We start from the raw sequence: 24452 nt of genomic DNA, 5'->3' as shown, positions 1-24452 counted from the left end.
AAGGGACTGTATAGTCACACAGCTCGACTGTAATGCCCAGGGAACTCTCTGGACTCACACTGGTCAGTGGGTAGTTCAGCGGGCACCTGGAGCAGGATGGCTGCAGACCAGGAGGCGAAGGGCGGGACCGTCAGGGCTCAGAACAGCCCCGACCTCGGCAGGGAGGCCCCATCCCAGGAAGCTAGTGAGCACTTGGTTGGGGGGTTGGCAGTAGGATGAGGGGTGACCCTGCACACGGGTGTGACACCGTGTATGACCGTCCTTGTGGCCCGCCTGCAGCCCTGTGACATTGCAGCTACAGGCGGCTGTGAGTGTGAGTGTTGCTGAGTTGCTGGGCATGGGCTGTGCACAAGGAGGTGTTAGTGACTCCGGCACCTGTGGGCCTGCGGCCAGGGGTGAATGAGGAGCATCCAGTGTGTGCACCCAGGACTGTGAGCAGAAACTTGGCCGAAGGAACTCCTAAACCTGGGAGTCACATCAGAGCTGTCAGCAGCTCTCTCTCTGTGAGGCAGGTGGGCAGGGGACAATGTTCCACATGTGTTACCCAGACAGAGCACATCCCTGTCATCTTCCCATGGCTGACCACTGGAGGCAGCGGAGGACGGGGGGTCTGGGGGGAGTTTGGGGGGGACGTGCCACATGCCCTGTGGTCTGTCCCGAAGCCCCCACCCCAGCGCAGCTGCACGGGCCTCCGTGGGGTGCTGACACACGCCCCCACTCCCCGTCCACAGACCAGGCCCGGGATCAGAGACGGCAGCCCCGGGGTGAGCACGGACGGAGGCGTGGAGGAGGCTGCGCAGACCCCGGGGCGGCCCACGAGAGCCTGGACACGGAGGAGGAGCGGTGGCGGGGTGCCCGGATGTGGGCGCTCCCCGACCTCCCTGGGGCAGGCTCCCACCGGTGCCCAAGCAGCCGGCGCCGGAAGTGACTTCGCTCGGATTCCTGCCCATCTGTGGGCTGTGTGCTGACCAGCCCTCTGCTTCCCGCTTTCCACACCTGCCTCTTTGCTGATAACCTGCCCACAGCCGGCTCATCTCATCGCTGGGCCTGAGACATCGCCCCCGCCCTCCCGCATATGCATTCACGGTGCAGGTAGCCTGTGTGCAGTCACCCCAGCGCACGTTCGTTCACGGGTGCCCGCACCTGTGCATCTGTCCACTCGCCCCTTCCTTCCTCAAACGCTCAGGGCACCTCCCGTGAGCCAGCAGCGCTGCTGACCCCCGCCAGCCCCCCAGGTCAGAGTGATGAAGGCAAAGTCCCAACGGACCCCGACATGGGTGGCTCAGAAAAGAGGAACCCGGTGCTGGCGGGGGCTGTCGGCCGTTAGCTGGAGGGAAGCTCTGAGCTGGTGTCACAACCAGGCCGCTGCAGGGAGCCAGAAGGTTGGGTAAATGTCGAGGCTGTGCTCCCCCGCCCCCACCCCAGGCCCCCATGGCTGGGCCTGGCAGTCACCCTGCCTGAAGCCTGGGGTCTGCCTCGGCTGGGGGGAGCCCCAAGGCTTCAGAGCTGTCCCCCAATCCCAAACCCGCAGAACAGGGTCCCTCTCTCGGCTGGCTCTCAGGGCTCCTCTGCTGGCCCAGCTGCCTGTGCTGCCCTTCACGGTCCCCCACCAGCTACACCAGCCTCTGCGGCTCCCATGGGGGTTTGCAGGGCTTCAGCTCCCCCCACCAAGGGAATGAGTGAGATCTTTCTGGAAGGGCCTGGAGAACTGCCGGCAGGGTTGTCTTGGGAAAGACCCAGATGAGGGGAACTTCTTTGTTTACCCTGCCATACATACGATTTGCGTTTTTATCATGTACAAATATTATCTATTCAAATATGCTTTCCTTATTAAAAAAAACAAACACAGTCAGAATGCAAAGTGCTCACATAAGAACCAGGATGCGAGGCTTGCCTTGAAAAGTGGGAAGAAGGCCTGGCCCCTGTGGCTGCCCCTCAGCCCAGGGGCCCCCAGGTCACCCACTGCCCGGGCCCAGTGCTGCAGGGATCGGCCTGCGGGTGTGCAGGGCGGGGTGGGGGCGGGTGGGGAAAGCTCCCCCAGGTGTGGGTGGCTATTTGGCCATCGGTCCGGCTGATTTCACTCACAAGGGTTCTCCAGACCGCAGCGGCGCGGAGGCTGGGAACGTTGGCGTGTCACAAGCCCGCGAGTCTTGCACAAGAAACTGTTAACTCAGTCCAGCGGGGCCCCAGCGCAGCTCTGGCCTCACCTCCCCCACCCCGGCTGCAGGGCTTTAGGCCCAGAGGGAACCCTGGAGAGAGGGAGCGCCAGGGGCCCCTTGGCTACCTGGACCCGAGGGTCTGGGCAAGGACAAGGGCAAGGGCAAGGGCAAGGGCAAGGGGGTGGGTGGCCAGGCAAGGAGACACTGAGAGAGAAGGGCGGGCGAGCAGCTCTAATGCCGACTCCAGCTCTGCCTCAATGTGGACGCGTCACTTCCAAGCCCCAGCTCCCGCATCCATCCTCCATCCACTGGTGCCACTGTTAGCACCACCTGCCTGCGCTTCCGGTGCTGGTCCCACCCAGCCCAGAGCCAGGTCTCAGGGTCCCCACCTCCCACCTCCAGCATAGAAAGTGCATCAGCCAGAGTTCTGCAGAGAAAGAGAACTGATTTTTTAAAAAATATATTTTTTTTATTGATTTCAGAGAGGAAGGGAGAGAGAGATAGAAACATCAATGATGAGAGAGAATCATGGATCGGCTGCCTCCTGCAAGTCCCCAACTGGGGATGGAGCCCACAACCCGGGCATGTGCCCTGCCTGGGAATCGAACTGTGACCTCCTGATTCATAGGTCGATGCTCAACCCCTGAGCCATGCCGGTCGGGCCAGAACCGATTTTAAGGGTTATTTTAGGAATGGGCTCACATGATTGTGGAGGCTGGAAGGGCCGGGAGGCTGGAGCCTTGGTCGGGTGAGTCCTTTCCTGGAGGCGGTTTGGCTTGAGGCCTTCAGCTGAATGCATGTCGCCCACCACATCCTCAAGGAAAATCTCCTTTGCTGGTTGTAGGTGTTAATCACGCATGGACACAAGCCTGCCTCCACTTGCAGAACCTCCGGAGCTACTCACAGGGCAGTGAGAGCTAGAGAAGATCCGCATTCAGGCCTGGCCGGTGTGGTTCAGTGGTGAGTGTCAACCAATGAACTAGGAGGTCATGGTTCAATTCCTGGTCAGGGCACATGCCCGGGTTTTGGGTTCGATCCCCAGTAGGGGGTGTGCAGGAGGCAGCCGATCCATGATTCTCTCTCATCATTAATGTTTCTACCTCTCTCTCCCTTCCTCTCTAAAATCAATAAAAATATATTAAAAAAAAGAAAAGAAATGAAGGCTTGGCCTTGGTTGATGATCACATTGTTGGTAGCAGGTGGGGCTCTGGGCTAGCCCGAGGCCAAAGCCATACGGAGCATCAGCAGCATGGGAGGGAGGTGTGTCCGGCTTGGAGACATCCCATGTCCACCCAGGCCTCCCTGAGGGGAAGGCTGCAGGGTGAGGCCCAGAGGAAAGCAGTGAGCTTGCCCAAGGCCCCCCGGCTGCTTGACCCTCACAGCGGGGCCTGCTAAAAATAACCCCTGGTCCCAGAGGGGGCGGAATGGAATCCGGGCTGGGGTTGACGTCTGCGGTCCTCCTTGACTGCTGGGGGGGTGCTGTGCGCAACAGCCCGGACGGACGGACGGTGCAGATGACGCAGACTGGAGGGGGCAGAGGGGGAGGCCAGGCCCAGTGTCATCCCCAGATGGGGCCTGGCCTTGCCTGGGTCCAGCAGCGTGGCCTTCCCTGCCCAGCGCAGGGTGATAAGATGAGTTTGCACTGCAGCTCTGAGGAGGCGGCGGCCAGTGAAGGGGAGGAAAGGGAGGGAGGGCTGGAGGGAAGGAAGGGAAAAGGGAGGAGGGAGAGGGTGGGAGAAGCCTGAATGAAGCCCGTAGAGCAGTGGTTCTCAACCTTCCTAATGCCACGACCCTTTAATACAGTTCCTCATGTTGTGGTGACCCCCAATTTCATTGTTACAAATTAAACATAATTAAAGCATAGTGATTAATCACAAAACAATACGTAATTATATCTGTGTTTTCCAATGGTCTTAGGCGACCCCTGTGAAAGGGTCGTTCGACCCCCAAAGGGGTCGCGACCCACAGGTTGAGAACCACTGCCGTAGAGGGATCACAACTCTGCCAGAATGGGGCCCACCCTGACTCAGGGCGTTTGTAAAAACCGAAGCTTAGGGCGCGGGGTGATTTGCCCGCAATCCCAGAGGCAGAAGGCGGCCTCGCCAGGACTAACTCACAACTGCCTCTCCTGCTCTCCAAGTGGACACCACTTTCCTAAATGTGACCCCAAGGTACCCGCCCCCCATTAGCAGGAGAGAAGCCTGCTTAAAGCGCAGCATCCGCCAGGCCGGCGGGGCTCAGGGGTTGAGCATCGACCTATGAATCAGGAGGTAACGGTTCTATTCACGGTCAGGGCACATGCCGAGGTTGTGGCCTCCATCCCTAGTGGGGGGCATGCAGGAGGCAGCCGATCAATGATTCTCTCTCATCATTGATGCTTCTATCTCTCTCTCCCTCTCCCTTCCTCTCTGAAAATAAAAAAATTATTTTTAAAAAACCACCCAAAACCAAAAACGCAGATTCCTGGGTCAGAACCGAAGGGGTGTGGCCCGTGAGTGTGCATGTCCACCCGTGCCCTGGGGAGGGGGGAAGCTCTGTGGCTCTGTCAGGACCTCCTAGTCTGACCTCCGGGCCCCAAGGCGCCTGCAGCCAGCTGTGGGGCTGAGTCACACCACCCCGGGACAGGGACGGGACGCCGGGGCCTTTCCCACTCCGGGCCTCACCCACCCGCTCCCCAACCCCATGCAGCCCCCCTTCCGGGCAGCACACCCCTCTGGAAACTTCCTGGCAGCCGGGATGCCCCTCCTTCAGAGTCACTGAAGAAATAGCCTCCTCCTCCACCTGGACTTGTTTCCAACATCCTAGTTCTTTGTTTCCCAACCTTTCTCTCCATCAAACAGGAAACTCCCAGAGGGCTGGAGACCTGTTGGTGTAAACAATAAGCCTGTGAAATCCATGACTTCACCTGACCCTCCTGCCAACCACAAGTGCCAGGGCTGGGAGAGCCTGACAAAGAGGAAGCCGAGCTGAGAGGGGTGGTGGCGGCCCGAGGCCGAGCCAGAGCCAGAGTCGGGTCCAGCCCCCCCTCCCCCCGCCCAGCTCTCTCTGCTCAGCGTTGCCTCCGATCTCTCAGAACAGGGATTATGATCCCACAGCCCAGATGAGGAAAGTGAGGCCCAGAGGTGGGCAAAGCATTCAGCACCATCTTTATCCTGCATTCACTTCTAGCTGTACTTGGATCTGAGTCCAAATGTGTGTGTGTTTTTTTAATTGTTTTTTTAAAAATATATTTTTATTGACCTCAGAGAGCAAGGGAGAGGGAGAAAGAGAAACATCAGTGATGCACACCCCATACTGGGAATCGAGTTTACAACTCTGTATGTGCCCTGACTGGGAATTGAACCCTGACTTCCTGTCCATAGGTTGACGCTCAACCACTGAGCCACACCGGCTGGGCCTGAGTCCAAATGCTGACCTTTTTCCTTGACTCGCTCCAGCGGATGGGCACTGCCCAGGGCCCCACAGCAGGATGGGTCAGAGCGGGGCCTTGAACTCCCAGGCCAAAGCCTTCATCCTGGGCCCCTGCATTGGTCCCAGTGTCACTCGGGACCCAGAGGCCTTCACTGCGACTCAGGGAGCGGGAATGAGTGCCTGGTCACAGCTTGGCCACTGTCACGCTGGGCTCTATCCCTCTCGTTAATGCCCCACTGAGCACTGAGTAAGCTGGAGAGTCCTTTTCCCGCGCGTGGAGGAGAGCCCCTCTGAGCCTGGCGCAGGCCCAGACCAACGCAGCCTCAGTGAAGCTGGGAAGGGTGTGGAGCAAGGTGGCTAGACTGGCATTCCTGAGAGAGGCTTGCCAAGCTCTACCCTGCAGGTGTGGCCTGCGGGACACTCCAAGGAGGCACAGCCAACTTTGGGCTGGAGTCTGAGCCACCCAGCCGGTGCCCAGGGTAGCCAGCAAGGGACTTTGGACAGCCCACAGTGAAAAATAAAAATCACTAATATGTGTCAAACCCTAATTATGTGTCAGGCACTGTGCTTCCACCCCGACCCCGCGCCCCCACCCCAGGTCTCAGGGCTGAGGAGTGTGCAGGTTCCATCCAGCTCTGTTCCTTCTGCGTATCAGGTTAAGTCCCTTCATCTCGGACTAGAAAGTGCCACAGTTGGGCCTCCTTCCGCTTCTGCTCCTCCCTCTGCGAGACCCCCCATCCGGTCCCCTGCACATCACCCCAAGGACCACTCCATCCTGGAGCAATCCAGCCCCGCCTCCTCCAGGAAGCCCTCCGTCAATCTTGAAAGCAAGCTGGGTGGGGTGGATGCTGCTCCAGACTCTGGCCCTGAACCCCACGTTTCCCCTCCCTCCTCTGTCCAAGTTGGCCGATTTACAACCCCAGTGACCCTTGTCCCCCCCTCCCCCCACTCTGCCCTTGCACGGACCCCGCTGGGGGATTCTGCAGCCCCGATTGGTCAGTGGGGAAGCAGCACCGGGTAGGCTGCAGTGGTTCTCAACCTTCCTAATGCCGCGACCCTTTAATACAGTTCCTCACGTTGTGGTGACCCCCAACCATAAAATTATTTTCGTTGCTACTTCATAACTGTAATTTTGCTACTGTTATGAATCGTCATGTAAATACCTGACATGCAGGATGTATTTTCATTGTTACAAATTGAACATAATGAAAGCATAATGATTAATCACAAAAACAATATGTAATTATATATGTGTTTGCCGATGGCCTTAGGCGACCCCTGTGAAAAGGTCGTTCGACCACCAAAGGGGTCGCGACCCACAGGTTGAGAACCGCTGGTGGGGTGGCGGTGTGTGCGCCGGATGAAGTCATCCTCCTCCCGCAGAGCCCTTCCTCCCCCGCCCCCCGCCCCCGATCCTGGAAGTCCGGCACCCCCGCCGGACCCACGGGTCCCACGTAGGCCGCGGGCTCCCGGGCGCGACGCAGTGCGCCTGCGCGGAGGAGCCGGCGCCACGGCGCATGCGCGGCGCCCCTTCCAGCCGTATATTAGGACGACGGCGGCCGCGGCCGGCGACTTCTCGGGGACAAGGGCACCACTTCCTTTGGCCTCATCCGCTCGGTTCTCGCCGCCGCCTCCTCCGCCCCCTCCTCCGCCTCCGCCTCCGCCTCCGCAGTTACCGGCGCAGGTGAGGGTTCGCGATCGGGGCCCGCGTGGCCGCCAGCCCGCGCCAGCCCCGCTCCCCCGCGCCGGGACCCCCTCCCCCACCGCCGCTCACCTGCCGCCCCGGGCCCGTGACCTCCCTCCGGACCTTCGGCTTCTGCGATCGCCTTCCGACCTTCCCGGTGGAGCTGGCCGCCTCGGAATCCCCTTCTCCTCCCCGCTGTTCCCGAGCCCCCGACCCCGGGTGACCTCTGGCCGCCGCCTGCCGGCCAGCACCGCGCGCCAGACCCCGCGCCCGCCGACGGCGCCTGCCCTCTGCCCGCCTCGCCCGCCGCGCGCCCTCCTGTCTGTCGGCTGCGCCCAGTTCCCGGGACATCCTGCTTCGGGGCCCCGCTGGGCGCCGCCTCGGGTTGGGGGACCGGGAGGAGCCCTTTCTGCCGGGTGGGTGACAGAGGCTTCTCCCCGGCCTCGCTCTTGCACCTGGGTGTGTGCTCTGCATCCTCCGGGAGCGCCGACCTCCCAAACCTGTTCCCCACTCGGCCCCGGGTCCCACTCCGTGTCCCACCCCTGGGCATGAGTCAGTGTTCGCTCCTCTCGGTGGACCTGGGACCTGGGCTGCTCTTGGGGACGTGGGTGGAGGTGGCCGCCCGTCCGCAGTGAGCTCCGAATCCCTGCTGTTCGTGGACATAGTCGAGTGGGACTTCTTAGCACCCCCGTCCCCTGGCGCGAAGTACAGGCGACACCGGAACCGGTGACCTCGCCGGGGTATGTGCCCGCTGATTATTAACAAGTGTCGGTGTCACTCAACCCCGCAGGATCAGTGCACCTCCCGGACGCGACATGGAGACCGTGGTCCGCCGCTGCCCCTTCCTGTCCCGGGTGCCGCAGGCCTTTCTGCAGAAGGCGGGCAAGTCTCTGCTGTTTTACGCCCAAAACTGCCCCAAGATGATGATGGAAGTGGGGGCCCGGCCAGCTCCCCGGGCTCTGTCGGCGTCTGCAGCGCACTGCCAGCAGGTCAAGGAAACCCCTCCGGCCCCCGAGAGTGAGTGTCCGTAGCCACCAGTGGGTTCAGGCCACAGTGGGGTGGGGGTCACGCCAGCGGAGGCGCTCAGTTCGCCGCAGGGGTGAGCTCACGTCAGTGTCGCCCTCGCCGCCCAGGTGGGCGCTTGGGGTTCTCCGTCTCTAAAGGGGGGCGGCGGCCAGCGGTCACTTTGGGTTCTGGTCGCAGGACTCGGGCCTTTCAGTGGCGGCAGTGCCTTGTCCGTGGAAGTGGAAAGTGGGCATGTTCTGTCCCAGCCGTCCCGTCATTAAATATTGGCCCTTTGGCTTCTTTTCTCTTCTCTTCTCTTCTCTTTTCTTTTCTTTTCTTTTCTTTTCTTTTCTTTTCTTTTCTCTTCTTTTCTTTTCTTTTCTTTTCTTTTTCTCTTCTCTTCTCTTTTTTCTTTCTTTCTTTCATTCATTCATTCATTCATTCTTTCTTTCTATAGACTACTTTTAGAGCTGTTTTAGGTTCAAAGCAAAATTGAGGGGAAGCTTTTTTTGGCTTTTAAAGTTATTTTTTTTCCTAATTTGCTTTTATATAATATTTTTTTTTTTATTGTGGTAAAATGTACATTACAAAATGTACCATCTCAATACTTTTTTAGGTTATTTTTTAAATAATGATTATTTTTAGGTTTTAAATTTTTTTATCATCAATCATTCTTAAATGTCCAGTTCCGTGGCATTGAGTACATTCCTGTTGTTGTGCAATCACCACCATCTCCAGAGCCCTTTCCATCTTGCAAAACTGAAACTCTGTCCCCATTAAACGCTAACTCCCCCTTCGCCTCCTCCTCCCCGCCCTCCCCCCTCCCAGTCCCTGGCCAGCGCTGGTCTCCTTTCTGCCTATGGTTTGCTCTAGGAACCACCTGCCAGGGGAATCACACAGAATTTGTTAAAGCAGGATTGTTTAACACATGTATCTTTCTTTTGTACACAACTTAAACATTTCTGTTTTTCGTAAAGAGATGAGAGGTGCTTCAGGTGTGGTCCGGCCGTGCCAGGAGCGGGTGAGCGTTTCAGATGCCCCTTAACCTTAGAGACTGGTTTCCTCCCAGGCTCTGTCGGGAGTTCTCGGGGTGGACGTGTGGGAGAGGCGTGTCTTTTCTTTAAGCAGAAAGGACTCCGTCCTTTGCAGGACTGCTCTTCCTCTTGACCTTTTCTCTGAGCAGTCAGAGCCCTCTCGTGCCATTGTGTCCCTAGCAGGGGGGAACGGTCGAGTGCTATGTGGCTAGTCCACTTGATAGGCTACCCTGAACCATCACAAATGACGCTCACAAACTACTAGCTTAGGCAGATCTTTGTAGTGAAAAGAGCAGAATAAACGAGCATCTACTGAAGGAGAAAAACATTTTTTAAACCTGTGCATAGGGGAAAAAAAGATTACACCCAAATGTCTACAATGGCTATGTCTTGCTTTTTTTTTATAATCAATTTCTTAAATTGGCTTCAGAGAGATGAAGGGAGGGAGGGAGGGAGGGAAAGAGAGAGAGGGAGAGAGAGAGATCGATTGGTTGCCTCCCGCACATGCCCCGACCAAGGATCAAACCTGCAACCTGGGTGTGTGCCCTGACTGGGAATCGAGCCGCCTACACCTTTTAGTGCACCTTTTAGTGACGCGCTCACCAGCTGAGCCACGCCAGCCAGGCTACAAAGGTTATGTTTTGAATGATAGAACTCTTTTCATTTTCCTAGACTTCCTGCATTGACTATGTGTAATGAATGAAGTGAATCTCAAAGCAGTTTTGTAAACTTCCCTTTACAGAAGATTTTAATAAAAAGTGTATTGTGACACATTACTCAGGTTGTAAGAGGCTGGCCTGTGACTCACAGGGATATTCCAGAATGATGAAGAAAGACTTTTCTAGAAGAAAGGTGAATGAATTTGCTCAAGGGGAGAGGGAAGTCGCTGTCACTCGGAGCCCCCTGTGTGACGTCGGTGAGCCGTGATGAGAAAGTAGCTGGGGTGTGTGCCTGTGGCATAGCAGTGACTTGAGCTCTAGCCGGCAGTAGCCTAAAGGCCTTGCTCTGTAATGACCTGACTTCCGTTGTTAAGAAGGAAACCAACAGTGCATCTGTCAAGAAACGGCAGGCTTCTTTGTCAGGAATCTGTTTAGAAAAAATTAGCAAAGCCCCGCCAGCGTGGCTCAGTGGTTGAGCCTCAATCTATGAACCAGACAGGAGGTCAGGGTTCAGTTCCTGGTCAGGGCATGTGTCTTGGTTGCGGGCTTGATCCCCAGTAGGGGGCACGCAGGAGGCAGCCAATCAATGATTCTCTCATCATTGATGTTCCTTTCTCTCCCTCCCTCTCCTTTCCTCTCTGAAATCAATAAATAAAAATACTTTTTTGAAGAAAATATTAGTAGAGCAGAAATTGTATGAGCACTTCCAGTGACCTTTGAGAGTGTGACCTCAAGAAACACACTGAATTATTTGGGGTGGATTTACAAAACAATCCAGCTCGAGAGCCCTGGCAGCCTGAGACCAGGACACACCGTGTGTGAGGAATTGTCTCCTGTGAGGCAGCGGAGCCGGCTGCTATAGATCCCGCTGACTATAGATTTGTGTGTGGATGGTGGTGGGAAGAGTAAGTACCAAGTTTGGGGCCGTAAGAGAAAGAAACAGGAGGTTTTCTGTGAGGTGTGCAACCAAGCCTGGGGCTTCAGTTTTTCCTTCCCCCCCACAGAGGACAAAACTGCCAAAGCTGAGGCGCTGCCGGCTGGAGATGGCACGCAGCTTCCCCCTGGACACCCGGCCCCCGCCCCGAGCCAGGGCGCTGCAAGCAAATGCCCCTTCCTGGCAGCCCAGATGAGCCAGCAGGGCAGCAGCGTGTTCTGCAAGGCCAGCCTGGAGCTGCAGGAGGACGTGCAGGAGATGCGCGCCGTGAGGACAGGTAACCCCGCGCGCCCCGCACGGCTCTCTCGGACTCGGGTTCATTTACAAGCTGCCGTTGGGAGAACTTGTGTAAACACCTTCCCCTGCAGAGCCCAGGAGGAAGCTATGGAAAGAGGGGTGCATTGCGCAACGGGGCTTTGTGTCGGGGTGGGATGTCCAGCTTTTACAGGAACTGCCTGGTTTCTGAGCACACCCTGCAGGCATAGCTGTTCCCACTCCCCTTTGTGTCTCCCCATCGTCCGATGGGATGAAAGGTAAAAACAGTGTCACTGCAGTACGTGATGGTCTTGGGACTCCCACGCTGTGTGTCTCACCGATGGTGAGTGAGTGGCAGCCTTCATCCCAGTGTGGCTTCCCCATGGAGCACCCACGGTCCCCGAAAAACGTCCCCAGCAGAAATGCTGCCCTTGGCTGGAATTGTTTTCTGCAGTGAAAACTGAGAGTAGGGTTGGGGTGTGGTGGCTGGGGAAGACCTGTCGGCCAGCTAGCGAGCCTTGGCTGAGGCCCAAACATTCGCTGAGGCTGGCTGGTGGCTCTGACTCTAGCCAATCAGTAGCCGACGGGGAGCGAAGCTTCACACCCCCCGTGCGGTCACCATGGGCTTTGCCAGCCGTGGGAGACAACGTGTCCGGAAGGAATTGTGACTCGGAATTCAATGGGGGTCCCCTTTGCCTCTGTTGCTTTCGTTACAGAGGTTGCCCAGGCCTCTGTGAACCCCAGTGTGATCAGCATGAAGACGCACGGAGGGGAGCCGAGTGGTTTGCTGAAGAACTTCCAGGACATGATGCGAAAGCAAAGGCCGGAAAGGGTGTCCCACCTGCTCCAGGATAACTTGCCGAAGTGTAAGTCTCACGCTCTTGCCTGACGCAAGGGAGTTTAGAACTTAAGCACGTATCACACTCAACCCCAAATCGCACGTGAGGTGGGGACTACAGCCGTGTCCCTGCTTGATGCCATAGTGAGTACAAGCCCTGCTGGCACCTGCCTTCTCTCAGCACCTGCATCCACACTGGCGCAGGGGCAAGCACTGGCCAGGCACAGTCTCCAGACGAGGACGTGCATCACTGGCCCATATGAACACATCACTCATTTGCCTAGCACCCCCCTTAGTGGCTGAGCCGGGATGGGAACCCAGGTCCTTCAGCCAAGCCCAGATGTGCTTCCTAACCACCAGGCTTTGCTGTCTCTCGTTGGGTCTTTAGCTGTTTCCACTTTCCAGTACGATCGTTTCTTTGAGAAGAAAATTGATGAGAAAAAAAACGACCACACCTATCGTGTGTTCAAAACCGTGAACCGGAGGGCACAGCTCTTCCCCATGGCGGACGACTACTCGGACTCCGTCAGCAAGAAGCAGGTGTCGGTCTGGTGCAGCAACGACTACCTGGGCATGAGCCGCCACCCCCGGGTGTGCGGGGCGGTCATGTGAGTAGCCCTGGGCGTCCGGTCCCGCGGGCGGCGTTCGGTAGGACGCTGATGATTTATGGGGACTGGCTCTCCTGTGGGGCCGCAGCTGAAAGTGAAGTCCACAGCGAAGGATTGTCCTTAACCTTTATTTATTTATTTTTAAAAATATATTTTATTGATTTTTTACAGAGAGGAAGGGAAAGGGAAAGAGAGTTAGAAACATCGATGAGAGAGAAACATCGACCAGCTACCTCCTGTACACCCCCTACTGGGGATGTGCCTGCAACCAAGGTACATGCCCTTGACCGGAATCGAACCCGGGACCCTGCAGTCCGCAGGCCGATGCTCTATCTACTGAGCCAAAACGGTTAGGGCTGTCCTTAGCCTTTAAACGGCTACAGGGGACTCTTAAACCGGATGTGCAGGCAGTTGTTGGGGTCCCTTGGTGTGCTAAGTTCAAGTTTATGGGTTCGGTGTCCACCTGTGTCCACTTCCTGCCACTTCAGTAAGACATTCAAAAGGCGTTGGCCCTGACCAGTTTGGCTCAGTGGCTAGAGCATCAGCCTGTGGACTCAAGGGTCCCGGGTTCGGTTCCGGTCAAGGGCATGTACCTTGATTGGGGGCACATCCCCAGTAGGGGGTGTGCGGGAGGCAGCTGATCGATGTTTCTCTCTCATCGATGTTTCTAACTCTCTATCCCTTTCCCTTCCTCTCTGTAAAAATCAATAAAATATATTAAAAACAAACAAACAAAAAACCAAAACAAAACAAAAAAGGCGTCGACTCGGTCCTTTGGGAGGGTTGCCGTGGCCAGTGGCCAGGGAGAGCTGCTCGCTGCAGGGAGCCCCTCTGAGGTTAGTGACGGTCCGTCCTGACGTCGCACGGCTGGTCTGCAGAGGCTGAGGGAGCCACGTCCAGGGCCCCTCTGCAGCCTGATGCCAAGGCACAGCCAAGAAACCAGCCGATGCCGCATGCTCAGGTGACAGACAAACGCTGTGACCCCTGGAGGCATCCTCACCTTTGGGACCTTCTCCCTCCGCATCTAGAGACGACGCTGGTAGAGAGTTCTGGGCCCAGGTTCATAGCGAGGGTTCCCAGAACAGGAGTGTGTCTCCGAGGCCCGGAGGGGACCGGTCGCGTCGTGCTCACAGGCAGGGCTCACATGCTGTCCGCCTGCTCTCGCAGGGACACCTTGAAGCAGCACGGCGCCGGTGCCGGGGGCACGAGGAACATCTCCGGAACCAGCAAGTTCCATGTGGACCTGGAGCAGGAACTGGCCGACCTCCACGGGAAGGACGCGGCCCTCCTGTTTTCCTCCTGCTTCGTGGCCAACGACTCGACCCTCTTCACCCTGGCGAAGATGATGCCCGGTAGGGGAGCCTGGTCCCCGCTTTCTGTGGTTTCCATTTCCTGTGGTCAGCTGCAGTCCAAAACTATTACATGGAAAGTTCCAGAAACAAGTGATTCACAGGTTTTCCCCTGGGTGTAACTCTGAGTTGTGTGATGCAATCTCCGGAGTCCTGCTCCGTCTCACCTGGGCCCTGACTCATCCCTCTGGCCAGGTCTCCCGCTGCACGCACTGCCCGCCGCTAGTCACTCAGCCGCGTCTCAGTCATCAGACTCGCTGCCATGACAGGTGGTGCTTGTGTTGAGGTCTCCCTCACCTACTAATAACGGCTCCCTTAAGTGACGAGGGGCAAGTTCTTAAGACTAAAAGTTGTATGGTGAGGTGGCTAAGGTCTGTAAGAAAGAATTCTGCCCCTGAGATTGCACAGTGTGTGAATTGAACTTGAGCGGAGGTGTGTACGTCTAGGAGAAGCAGTACTGTGTGGCTCAGTGCTGCCGGTGGTTCCGGCTCCCCCTGGGGGTCTTGGACCGTGGCCCCTTTGGGCGGCCAGCTTAGTGTGAGGAATGTTGACAACAAAGAGGCTTAGCACCAGTTACGAGGAGTGGCGCATCTGGGGCATTTGTTCTTGATTTGGGCGTGAGTGTTGGCGCGCATTCTGAGTTCCAGCCGAACGTGACCCCAGCGAAGGGTCGGATTGCAAAGGCTTGTCTGTAAGCTCATTGCTCCAGATGCACTGTATGTTATACGAAAATTCCGTGGGAAATTCTCATTGTTTGTAGCTCTCTTTTGACGGAGTTTGGAGCGAGGCAGCCAGATTTAAAAGCAGGTTAATCGCCTGCTGCAGGGCGACCTGCACCTGTGGGCCTTCTCGAAGGAGAAGCCCTAGTCAGGAATTTTGCAGGAAGAAACAGGCTCGAGGTGGCTTTCTCTTACAGGGCGGAAGCAGCGTTTTCTGTGCAGTTGGTTGTCCCTGACTGTCTAGGAAATAACTTGTCTTCGGTGCAGATGGCAATAAATAAACATTTTTTGTCTGTGTCAGGCTGTGAGATTTACTCTGATTCTGGGAACCACGCCTCCATGATCCAAGGGATTCGGAACAGCCGGGTGCCAAAATACGTCTTCCGCCACAACGACGTCGGCCACCTCAGGGAGCTGCTGCAGAGGTCCGACCCCCAGGTCCCCAAGATCGTGGCGTTCGAAACCGTCCACTCCATGGACGGTGAGTCTGCGCACGGCCAGTCTGCAGCCTGAACCGAAGAACTGGCTTGAACTTGTTTTCTTTTTTTGAACTCTTTAAAAGTGTCTTTATTTTGGCTTTGCAATTTCTTTCCTTTGACCTGTCTGCTAGGGCTTGTGATTGGTGGGCACTGGATGGATTCGGGTAAAGGTAGAGTTCCTACTCTGGCTTTTACTCGGCTCTAAGACCCAAGTCCAGCTGGAGACAGGGAAGTGTTAATGATAATCCCTGGGACGTGTCGTTTAGTCCCGGCTGAGTCCCCAGGCAGAAGGCTGAGGCGCGAGCCCTCAGCGTGTCTGTGTCCCCCCAGGCGCAGTGTGCCCGCTGGAAGAGCTGTGTGACGTGGCCCACGAGTTCGGGGCGATCACCTTCGTGGACGAGGTCCACGCGGTGGGGCTGTACGGGGCCCAAGGCGGAGGGATCGGCGACCGGGACGGAGTGATGCCGAAGATGGACATCATTTCTGGAACACTCGGTATGTGCTCTGCTCGCCCTGCAATCTGCACTGAGCACCACCGTCCCAGCGGGCCCTCGGCTGGCTGGCCTGACGGGGCCAGGCGGGGAGCGTAGGAAGCCTGGGCCACTTTTGGGGTGAGGTTTTGTTTTCTCAGTGAGGGGCTGGCGCAGCCTAGCAGAACCCCTCCGAGCTGGAGGCCTGGCTTCCAGGATCAAAGTAAATCTCACGGCCAGAACGACAGAAGTGTCCGAGCCCATCCAGACAGCCATGGCTCTCGCCACCCCGTCCGCAACCTGCACTGTGCGCCTCCGACTGTCCCTGGGTCGGAGAACTAGAATTCCAGTGCTGGTGTCCGAGCGGCTGTAGGACCAGAGGTTCGGTGTCCTGGTGCTCAGCTCTGAGCCACATGCCTGCCACGTGGGGACCAGCCACCTCACAGCTCCCCCTCCTCGAGAGGCAGGGTCTCCTGGGGCCGGACTCGGTGTGTGACCCCGGGTGCAGTTAGCCGTCCGCGCCTCAGCGTCCGCAGTGGGACAGTGAGAGCCCCTCCCTCTGGTTCTGTGGAGAAGGTAAAGCAACCGTGTGGAAGCAGTTATGTGGACATTCTCTTTGCCGATGAGGCGCTGAAGAGATGGAAATGTAACTCATAAATTTGAGGATTTCAAGTTAGTAAGGCACTTGGAGGCCCAAGTAGCAGTCGTGGAGGAGCAAGGACCCCAGGCGACCCAGGCAGACCCTGGGCAGGTCGACCGGCGAGCAGGCCCCCCTCCCAGAGAAAGCCCTGGTTCACGTCCTAACCCGCAGCTCTTCCTTCAGCGGGAAGATGGGAAGGCGAGAGAAGGAATTTCCCAGAAGAGCTTAAGCCGCCAGCCCTGCAGGGGGTCCCAGCAAGAATGTTAATTACAGAGCAGAGTGAATGGTGAGGGCTGGGAGGAGCTGGGGATCCTGAAACCTGAGAACAGGTTACATAAAGGGACTTAGGGGATGAAAGATGAGGCTGGCCCCAGATCACCCCCACCCCCCCCACGGGTTCTGAGTTTTCATGTTTATCTGGTAAATAAATGCTGATTGTCAGTCTTGTGTTTACTTAAGTAGGAAATAATCCAGGTCCCACCAAAACAATGACGCCTTCGCTGGGTGACATCCCCACCTCCAGGGTGATGCTCACAGGGAGAGGTCGTCCCGTCCCCGTCCCCGAGCGAGCGCACGCGCAGGGGAGGGCAGGGAGCTGGCGAGCCAGGCTGCCGTGTGTTGTGCGGGCCCTGGGACCCGGTGCCACTGTGGGGTTCAGGCCCTGGGACCCGGCGCCACTGTGGGGTTCAGGCCCTGGGACCCGGCGCCACTGTGGGGTTCAGGCCCTGGGACCCGGCGCCACTGTGGGGTTCAGGCCCTGGGACCCGGCGCCACTGTGGGGTTCAGGCCCTGGGACCCGGCGCCACTGTGGGGTTCAGGCCCTGGGACCCGGCGCCAGGGTGGCCCGGACTGTGCGCAGGACCTTTCCCGGTTTCCTCCGTTCCTCCCTTTGGGAGGTGGGTGGACGTCCTCTCCTTCAGTCTGAGGTCCAATGAAGGAGGTGGAAGCAGGCGCCGCGGCCCCAGCGCCGCTCCTAATGGACTGACAGCCTGTGTCTCCATCTCTTCGCAGGCAAGGCCTTCGGCTGCGTGGGCGGGTACATCGCCAGCACCAGCGCCTTGATCGACACCGTGCGCTCCTACGCGGCCGGCTTCATCTTCACCACCTCCCTGCCGCCCATGCTGCTGGCCGGGGCCCTGGAGTCCGTGCGCGTCCTCAAGAGCGCCGAGGGGCGGGCGCTGCGCCGCCAGCACCAGCGCAACGTCAAGCTGCTGCGGCAGATGCTCATGGACGCCGGGCTGCCCGTGGTGCACTGCCCCAGCCACATCATCCCCGTCCGGGTAATGGCGGCGGCTGGGCCGGGACAGGCAGTGGGCCCTTCTCCGAGCACTGGCCCTGACCCCGGGAGCCAGAGCTCGCGAGCTTTGACAGGCGGCTTCCTGTTCAGTGACGCTGCTGGTGTCACAGCGAGTAGTGTAGTGAACACAGGGGCGTGCCCCGCACTGCCTCCACCCCAGGTGTGCACATCTGCTGTGGGCCAGCTGGCGACACCCGTGGTAGACGCTGCCCCACCCACCTGGGGAGACCACTGAGAGCACCCCTCATGGTGCCACAGCACTGCCTCCCCGCTGGCCGTGCTGCTCGAACCTGTGCCCCACGGTGCAGGCTCATTAGACGCTCCACTAAGAGGGAGTCCATCTGCTCTGACCTCACCTCCTGTCATCAACGCAGGTGGCAGATGCTGCTAAAAACACCAAGGTCTGTGACGAGCTCATGAGCAGACACAACATCTACGTGCAAGCCATCAACTACCCCACGGTGCCCCGGGGGGAGGAGCTGCTGCGGATCGCACCCACCCCGCACCACACCCCCCAGATGATGGACTACTTCCTGGGTGAGTGCGGACAGCCCCCCGCGGAGCTCACCGAGTCCCAGCGCGCTCAGGTAGCCCAAAACGGAGCGGCACTGGGTGTCTGAGTCACTCAGAGGCTGCAGTCGTTTCGGAAGCTCTGAGGGAGCCTGCTGGTCCCCCAGGGGGTCCACTGCCCCCTTGGCGGTGGTGTCCCGGGAGGGGAGAGGCCTCAAAGGCGGGGCCTGTCCTGGCTCCTGAGTCCGGCTTCGCTCGCTCTCCTCCCCGAGGGTGTGTGGTCCCAGAGCCAGCTGCACACCTGGCCACCCCACACCCACCCCCTCTGATAAGAGTGGGGATTGCAGCACGCTACTCAGAGGGTGTGCAGCTTAAAACGTATGAATTGCTTATTTCTGGGATTTCCCGTGTGATATTCTCAGGCCACGGTTGACCACAGGTAACAATCTGGAAAGTGAAACTGAGGGTCAGGGAGGGTACTGTGCGCCGTCACCGCTGTCTGATTCCAGAACGTTCACCACCCCAGAGAGAAACCCACAGCCACTAGCGGCCACTCCCCCCTTCTCTGTGACCCCGTCCGCTGCCTGTGTCTGGACTCCCTGTGCTGGAGTCACTGGGCCATGGCCTGGCTTCCTCAGTGTTTGCAGGCCCTTCCAGGTGCAGCGGAGCCGTCTCCCTTGCGCGATGGACACATTAGCCTGTCAGTTGATGGGCATTTAGGTCCCACTCTCTGACTCCTAAGAAAAGAAGGCTGCTGTGGACGTCCGTGTCCGGGTTTTGGATGGAGCTCTTTCCCTTTCCCTGGGGTATAGATTCCTCCTAATCCTCACTGTCTGCCCACAGAGTGTCTGCTGGCCACGTGGAAGCGCGTGGGGCTGGACCTGAAGCCACATTCCTCGGCCGAGTGCAACTTCTGCAGGCGGCCGCTGCACTTCGAGGTGATGAGCGAGCGCGAGCGGTCCTACTTCTCCGGCCTGAGCAAGCTGGTCTCCGCGCAGGCCTGAGCGTCCCGAGCCCGGCCCGCGGCCGCCGTCCCTCCCACAGAGCCTCCCGTGTCTGTCTGCGTGGACTAAATTATTAAATTTTAATCTATAGTGAAGGCACAGTCCTGAAAATAAATCCTTGTTTACGTGCTGGGTCCTCCTGTGTTTGGCTGCAGATTCAAAAAGTCATTTTCTTTTCCTTGAAGTTTGGTGTGTGTGGCTGAGATTTATAAAATGTATGAAAACACGTTCTCTGGTAACGGCTTCAAACCTGCGCCAACAGCAGGGCCTCCCGTCGGCTCGAGCCCAGCTGCCTCTGAAAGCCACTGCGTGGTGACTCATGCCCCGCAGCCCACGGCTGACAGTCGCCGCAGTGACTTTCACTTGCAGTTTCTCATCTCCAATCTTAACCGGGGGCAGCGCCCCCCCGCAGCCGCCTGCTTCCCCTTTCCCTTCCAGCCGCTGCCTCCACTCACTTCCCTGGGAAAGGGGGGCTGGAGGCCACGCTGTGCTCCGCACCCTGACCCCTTCCCTCCTGTCCTGGGCCCACTGCTGCTTGCACATTCCTGGGACCAGCTCTGTCTTCTCCATGAATTGCTCCCCATCCTGCTCAGCCCCGTCGCGTGCATCAGACTTGGTCACTGCCTTTGAGCAACCAAACTCCTGACCGGAGGAGTGAGTGGGTGAAGGTGGACATACGGACAGCGGGCTATTACGCAGCCATAAAACATAAAACACGGCACTGCCGCGTGCTACTCCCCGCGTCATGAGAGTTTCATGCTAATCAAGTCGGACGGAAAGGACGAGAACCACATGGTTCCACTTACCTGAGGGACGTAAAGCAACGAGGAGAAATGCAGCAGCCCAGTGGTTACCAGGGTGGGGGCAGAACGAGGGAGGTTGGATCCAGGTGACGAGGAGCCGGGACTGGGGGTGGTGAATGTGCACCAGGCTTCACAGAGGCACAGTGCGCACCCGAAAGTTAATGCCAACCAACGTCACCCTGACAATTAAGATGGGTCCCTTCCAGCTGCGGCCCTGCCCTTTACTGCTGTCCCCCCTTGGTCTTTGGTCCCTGTCCCCATGGCGCCGCTCCCTGTGGCCGGTCCGTTGGCCTGCCGTGGGCTCTCCCAGTGGTACTGGAGGTGGCTGTCCTCAGCCTTTCTCTCCCCTGGGCTTCCAGGCCACTGATTCCTATTCTCCTCCTCTACCTGCACTTAACCCTGCCCGCCCCCCAACATGGTCTCCCCCAGCCGTCCAACACCTGCGGCCACCAGGTCAGAGGGCACCTGCGTCTGCCGCTCCTCCCCCCTCTGTCATCTGCCCATCACTCTGACCTTGTGTGAAGTGGGCCCCTCATGTGAGGCCCTTAGCCAGTTCCACCTCCCATATACGTCTGGGGCCAGGCCACTTCCCGTCACCCCCACGGCTACCACGGCTCACGCCGCCATCATCCTGACCCCACAGAGCTGCCTGAGAGCTTCTCTGGTGGTGGTGGTGGTTTTCTTGTTAATCCTCACCCAAGGGTATTTTCCCATTGATTTTTAGAGAGAGTGGACGAGAACGGGGAAAGACAGAGCGAAACGTTGGTGTGAGAGAAACACATTGATTGGTTGCCTCCTTACACGAGCCCTGACCAGGACCTGGCCTGGGAGGAGCCTGCAACTGAGGGACGTGCCCTTGACCGGAATCGAACCCAGGACCTTTGGGTCTGTAGGCCGACGCTCTATCCACTGAGCCAAACCAGCTGGGGCCCGAGAGCTTTGCGTGTGAATCACGTTACATCCCTCCCTGCAGAGCACCGTCCTGGGTCCCGGCTGCCCTTACTGACACGCTTCCTCACGCAGCTGACGGTAATCTGGGGTCCCAGCCGCATCGCCCCCCCACCTCATTTCTTCCTCTGCATCACCGGTGGGTGGGCACCCTGAGCCTCAAAAACCCCAGGAGGGTCTCTGGCGCCCGGACTGGGGGTAGCCACTGTTTCTCTGCCCGGGTTTCCTACCCCGGGTCATGGTGGGGCTGCCTCTTCACACACGACAAGGGGCCTGAGGACACTGGCCCGGCCCCCGTCCTCAGCTGGGACCCCCGAAGCCTCGTGGGTTCTGCCATCACCTGGCCTCCAGCCACCCACGCGCCCTTCCAGGCACAGTCACCACCTAGGAACCCTCCCCGTGGCCGGCACGGCACTGCACGGAGGAGGCACTGAGCCAGCGTGTGCGAGTGAATGGAGGGGGCGGCCTCGGCCCACGTGCTGCGACAGAACACAGACCCAACACAGACACGGATTCCTCACCGTTCTGGAGGCTGGGGGTCCCAGGCCCAGGGGCGGCCCACTCGGCTCCTGGTGAGCTCCCCTGGCTTGTCCGCGGCCGCCTTCTCGCTGCGGATTGAATTCACGCGGCCTCTCCTCCGCACGTGGGCGGCGGGGAGAGCTCTGCCTCTTCTCGCGAGGCCACTGGTCCCTCGTGAGGGTCCCGCTCCATGCCCTCGTCTAACTCTCCCTCCAAAGGCCTCACCGCAAACGCCATCACACTGGGGGTAGGGCTTCGACATACGAATTTGGGGGGACCGGCTAGGACCCGAGAGCTTTGAGTCTGAGTCCCTCCCTGCAGAGCACGGCCCTGGGGCCCCAGCTGCCCTCAGTTACACGCTTCCTCACGCAGCTGACTCCATAGCCACCTGAGGAAGGGGCCAGGTGATGCCAAAGGGCCTCTCGGCTGGGCTCCGCTCTTGGCTCCAGAAAGGGGCGCTGTGCTGGCGCGCCCCCCGAGGGCTGGGCGGGGACACACGCACCTCACAGCCCCGCTCTGGTCCCTCAGATGGAGCCGCACCCCCGGCCGGCCACCCGCATAGCGACTCCCCAGGCATTTCTCTCTGCTCGGGAAGCCACCCCACGGAGCTCTGTGTTCCCAGGGTCTCGCGTCCCACGCCCGCCACTCCGTCGGGCCAGTTCCTTCCCGTAGGACTCGTCCTCTGGCGTGGCCCCAGGTCTCCGAAGGCTTAGCAAGACCCGCCGTCCTCCTCACAAGACTCAGAGCCCGCGGGGCCCTCGGCCGCCAGCTGGACTCTGCTCCTCGCTGCTGCTGGGGCTACAGAGGCTGAGGGAACGGCCCAGCCAGGGGTGGGATTTGTGACCCGCGTGACAACGAGAAGCTCGGCTCCTGAGAACTCCTGTGGCCCTCACCGGAGGCTCAGTAGTTAGAGCTCGGGCTCTCGGACTGAGGGTCCCAGATTCAATTCCCAGGCAACCAATGGATGTGTCTCTCTCACATGGATGTTTCGCTCTCTCCGTCTCTCCCCCTCCCTTCCACTCTCTCTAAAAATCAACGGGAAAATATCCGCAGGTGAGGATTAAGCAATGAAAAAAGAGCTCATGTGAACACGAATGACATCATGGAAGTTTTCCAAGAACCTTTAGAAGCCTTCGGCATTTCCCCTGAAGGGGAAGGGTGGGGTGCAGTTTCAAATCTTAGCAGGTGGCATTTCCTCTCAGGGTTCCTGTCTCCTGCCCACACCTCTGCAAGTCTAGTGCTCCCTGCTCCCCAGTTGCAAAACCTAGGAGGCCACGCCTGTGTCTGCAGGTGCCCGGCCCTGCTCCCGGCTCCCCTTGCCTCTGAGTCAACCGTCTGTCTCTGATCCCTGTTCAGTGCTGGGGGGGGGGGGGTGGGGTGGGGTGGTCCCTGGCTCGGGAGACTCAATCTCTGGGTGGAGTGAGGAAATAGCAAAGCCACTGAGCCCCTTACCTAGTAATGACGACCCAGGAGGGCCTGCTAGGTTTATCAGACCTTCACACACGTCACCACGAATCCTGATCACGCTGTGGCCAGCCCCATTTACAGATGAGCAAACTGAGGCTCCACATGGGAGTTCAGACCCGCCCAAGATCACCCACCTGGCAGAGCTGGTCACTGGGAGCCTGGGTGGGGGGAGGTTCCACCTGGGATGGCCCAGGGCAGACTCAGCTGTTCGGAGAGGCAGGCAAATTGTGCTTCCCGCAGGCAGGGCCTGCTTCCTGCCCAGATCCCGGAGCCGCTCAGCAGGGGCCTCCCCAGCTGCCCGCCCGCCCTGGGGCAGGACAGTTCTTGTTTCCTCTTCCCCGCGCCGGCCCAGACCAGAGCCCAGGGAGTGCGGCCGCTGGCCTTCACCTGCTCCTCCCTGCTCCTCCGGGAGCTGAGGTGTCAGCCGCCGGACAGGGCAGGGCCCACGTGGGGCTCCTGGGGGTGGGTCAGGGCCTCCTTTCTCCGTCAGCAAGTGGAGAACAGGCACCCGCCCAGGCGGCAGCCCCTGCGCCCAGGTCAGAGAGAGGAGGGTGGCCTCCACCCCTCCCAGCTGTGAGGGCAGAGCCGCCCGCCCACCCCAGGGCTGCCCACAGTCAGTCAGGCTGTCCACAGTCAGGCTGCAAGGTTAGCCAAGGCTGCGGCCAGCTCAGCCTTCCCGTGGGGCCCTAAGCAGCTGTGCAGACCCACGCTGGCCGGGGCCAGTCAAGCTGGTTCCACTCTGCCGCCCGGGCCCGGCTCCCAGCTGGGCAGCCTGCGTCTCTGCGCCCGAAGCGCAGGTTTGGTTGTGGGGACGGGGAGGCAGCTGGCCCAGGACGAAGCGCCCAATGGCTCCAGGCCTGACCTGACCCATGGCTCTTGCATGCATGCAGTAGGGACCCTGGCTGTCGGGGCTCCCTGTGGTGTCCCAAAATTCACACACACACGCACATGCATGCACACACGCACACGCACGCACACGCACACAGACATGCACGCACATGCACATACGTGCGCACGCGCTGCACGCTCCATTCTGACCCCATGTGGCTGTGTCTCGGTCTCCGCTGTGAGGCAGGGTCCGGGGAGGGCCCAGCTTTGGCGACAGGAGGAGGCTGAAACTCGCTGTCCCCTTGGTGCCAGAACAGAGGCCCAGACGTGCTCCCGGGGAAGCAGAAAGGGATGGGCGGGGAGCTCTCTCTGGAACCCTCTGTGGCTCCCTGCTCCTGGGGCTGCTGCTGCGGGATATCCCGCCGGCCTTCCTCTCCCAACCTGGGCAGCCACGCCGGGCGCAGCACAGCCATGGCCAGCAGAGGGCGCAGACGCCACTCTGAACTCACCACCCATGCCCTGGGACCGGGACTGCTGGGGGCAAGAAATGAAGCGGGCGAGGGAGACAGACCCTGAGGCCAATATACCACCGAGGCGGCTGGCACTGCTGGGACGCAGAGGAGGGGGCCCAGCCTGCTCCTGGGAAGACCAAGACCACATTCCAGTACCCACTTCGGCAGCACACGTACTGAAATCTGAAGGATACAGAGCAGATTAGCATGGCCCCTGTGCAAGGATGACACGCAAATTCGTGAAGTGTTCCCTTTTTTTTTTTTTTAAAAAAAAGACCACATTTCGTGAGCTTCTACAGAAACAACCCTCCCCACCCCCC

At 59.0% G+C, this 24452-nt stretch overlaps 1 protein-coding gene and 1 non-coding gene across 2 annotated transcripts; both read left to right on the top strand.

Moving 5' to 3' along the window:
• The first annotated feature begins 7097 nt into the window (after window positions 1-7097).
• On the top strand, window positions 7098-19191 carry ALAS1 (5'-aminolevulinate synthase 1). Its single transcript, XM_036333382.1, has 11 exons — window positions 7098-7254; window positions 8045-8271; window positions 10957-11163; window positions 11858-12007; window positions 12368-12587; window positions 13755-13939; window positions 14957-15136; window positions 15465-15629; window positions 17256-17524; window positions 17916-18078; window positions 18895-19191. The coding sequence occupies exons 2-11, from the start codon at window positions 8070-8072 to the stop codon at window positions 19053-19055; spliced, it is 1902 nt and encodes a 633-aa protein (XP_036189275.1). The 5' UTR covers window positions 7098-7254; window positions 8045-8069; the 3' UTR covers window positions 19056-19191.
• Window positions 19192-24284: 5093 nt separating this feature from the next.
• LOC118668723 lies at window positions 24285-24391 on the top strand. The gene has a single exon (XR_004971730.1). It is a non-coding gene; the product is annotated as a U6 spliceosomal RNA (small nuclear RNA).
• The last annotated feature ends 61 nt before the right edge of the window (window positions 24392-24452 follow it).

Source organism: Myotis myotis, unplaced genomic scaffold (assembly GCF_014108235.1).
Source record: "Myotis myotis isolate mMyoMyo1 unplaced genomic scaffold, mMyoMyo1.p scaffold_m19_p_13, whole genome shotgun sequence".
Taxonomy (NCBI): Eukaryota; Metazoa; Chordata; class Mammalia; order Chiroptera; family Vespertilionidae; genus Myotis; species Myotis myotis.
This window is presented reverse-complemented; position numbering and strand designations above follow the sequence as displayed.

What these genes read in the sequence shown, in the direction of transcription:
- ALAS1 (XM_036333382.1), top strand. Translation starts at nt 8,070, where the DNA reads ATGGAGACCGTGGTCCGCCGCTGCCCCTTCCTGTCCCGGGTGCCGCAG. An exon ending in CCAGGATAACTTGCCGAAGT is followed by an intron (nt 12,008 to 12,367) that starts GTAAGTCTCACG and finishes TTGGGTCTTTAG; the next exon opens with CTGTTTCCACTTTCCAGTAC. An exon ending in GATGATGGACTACTTCCTGG is followed by an intron (nt 18,079 to 18,894) that starts GTGAGTGCGGAC and finishes GTCTGCCCACAG; the next exon opens with AGTGTCTGCTGGCCACGTGG.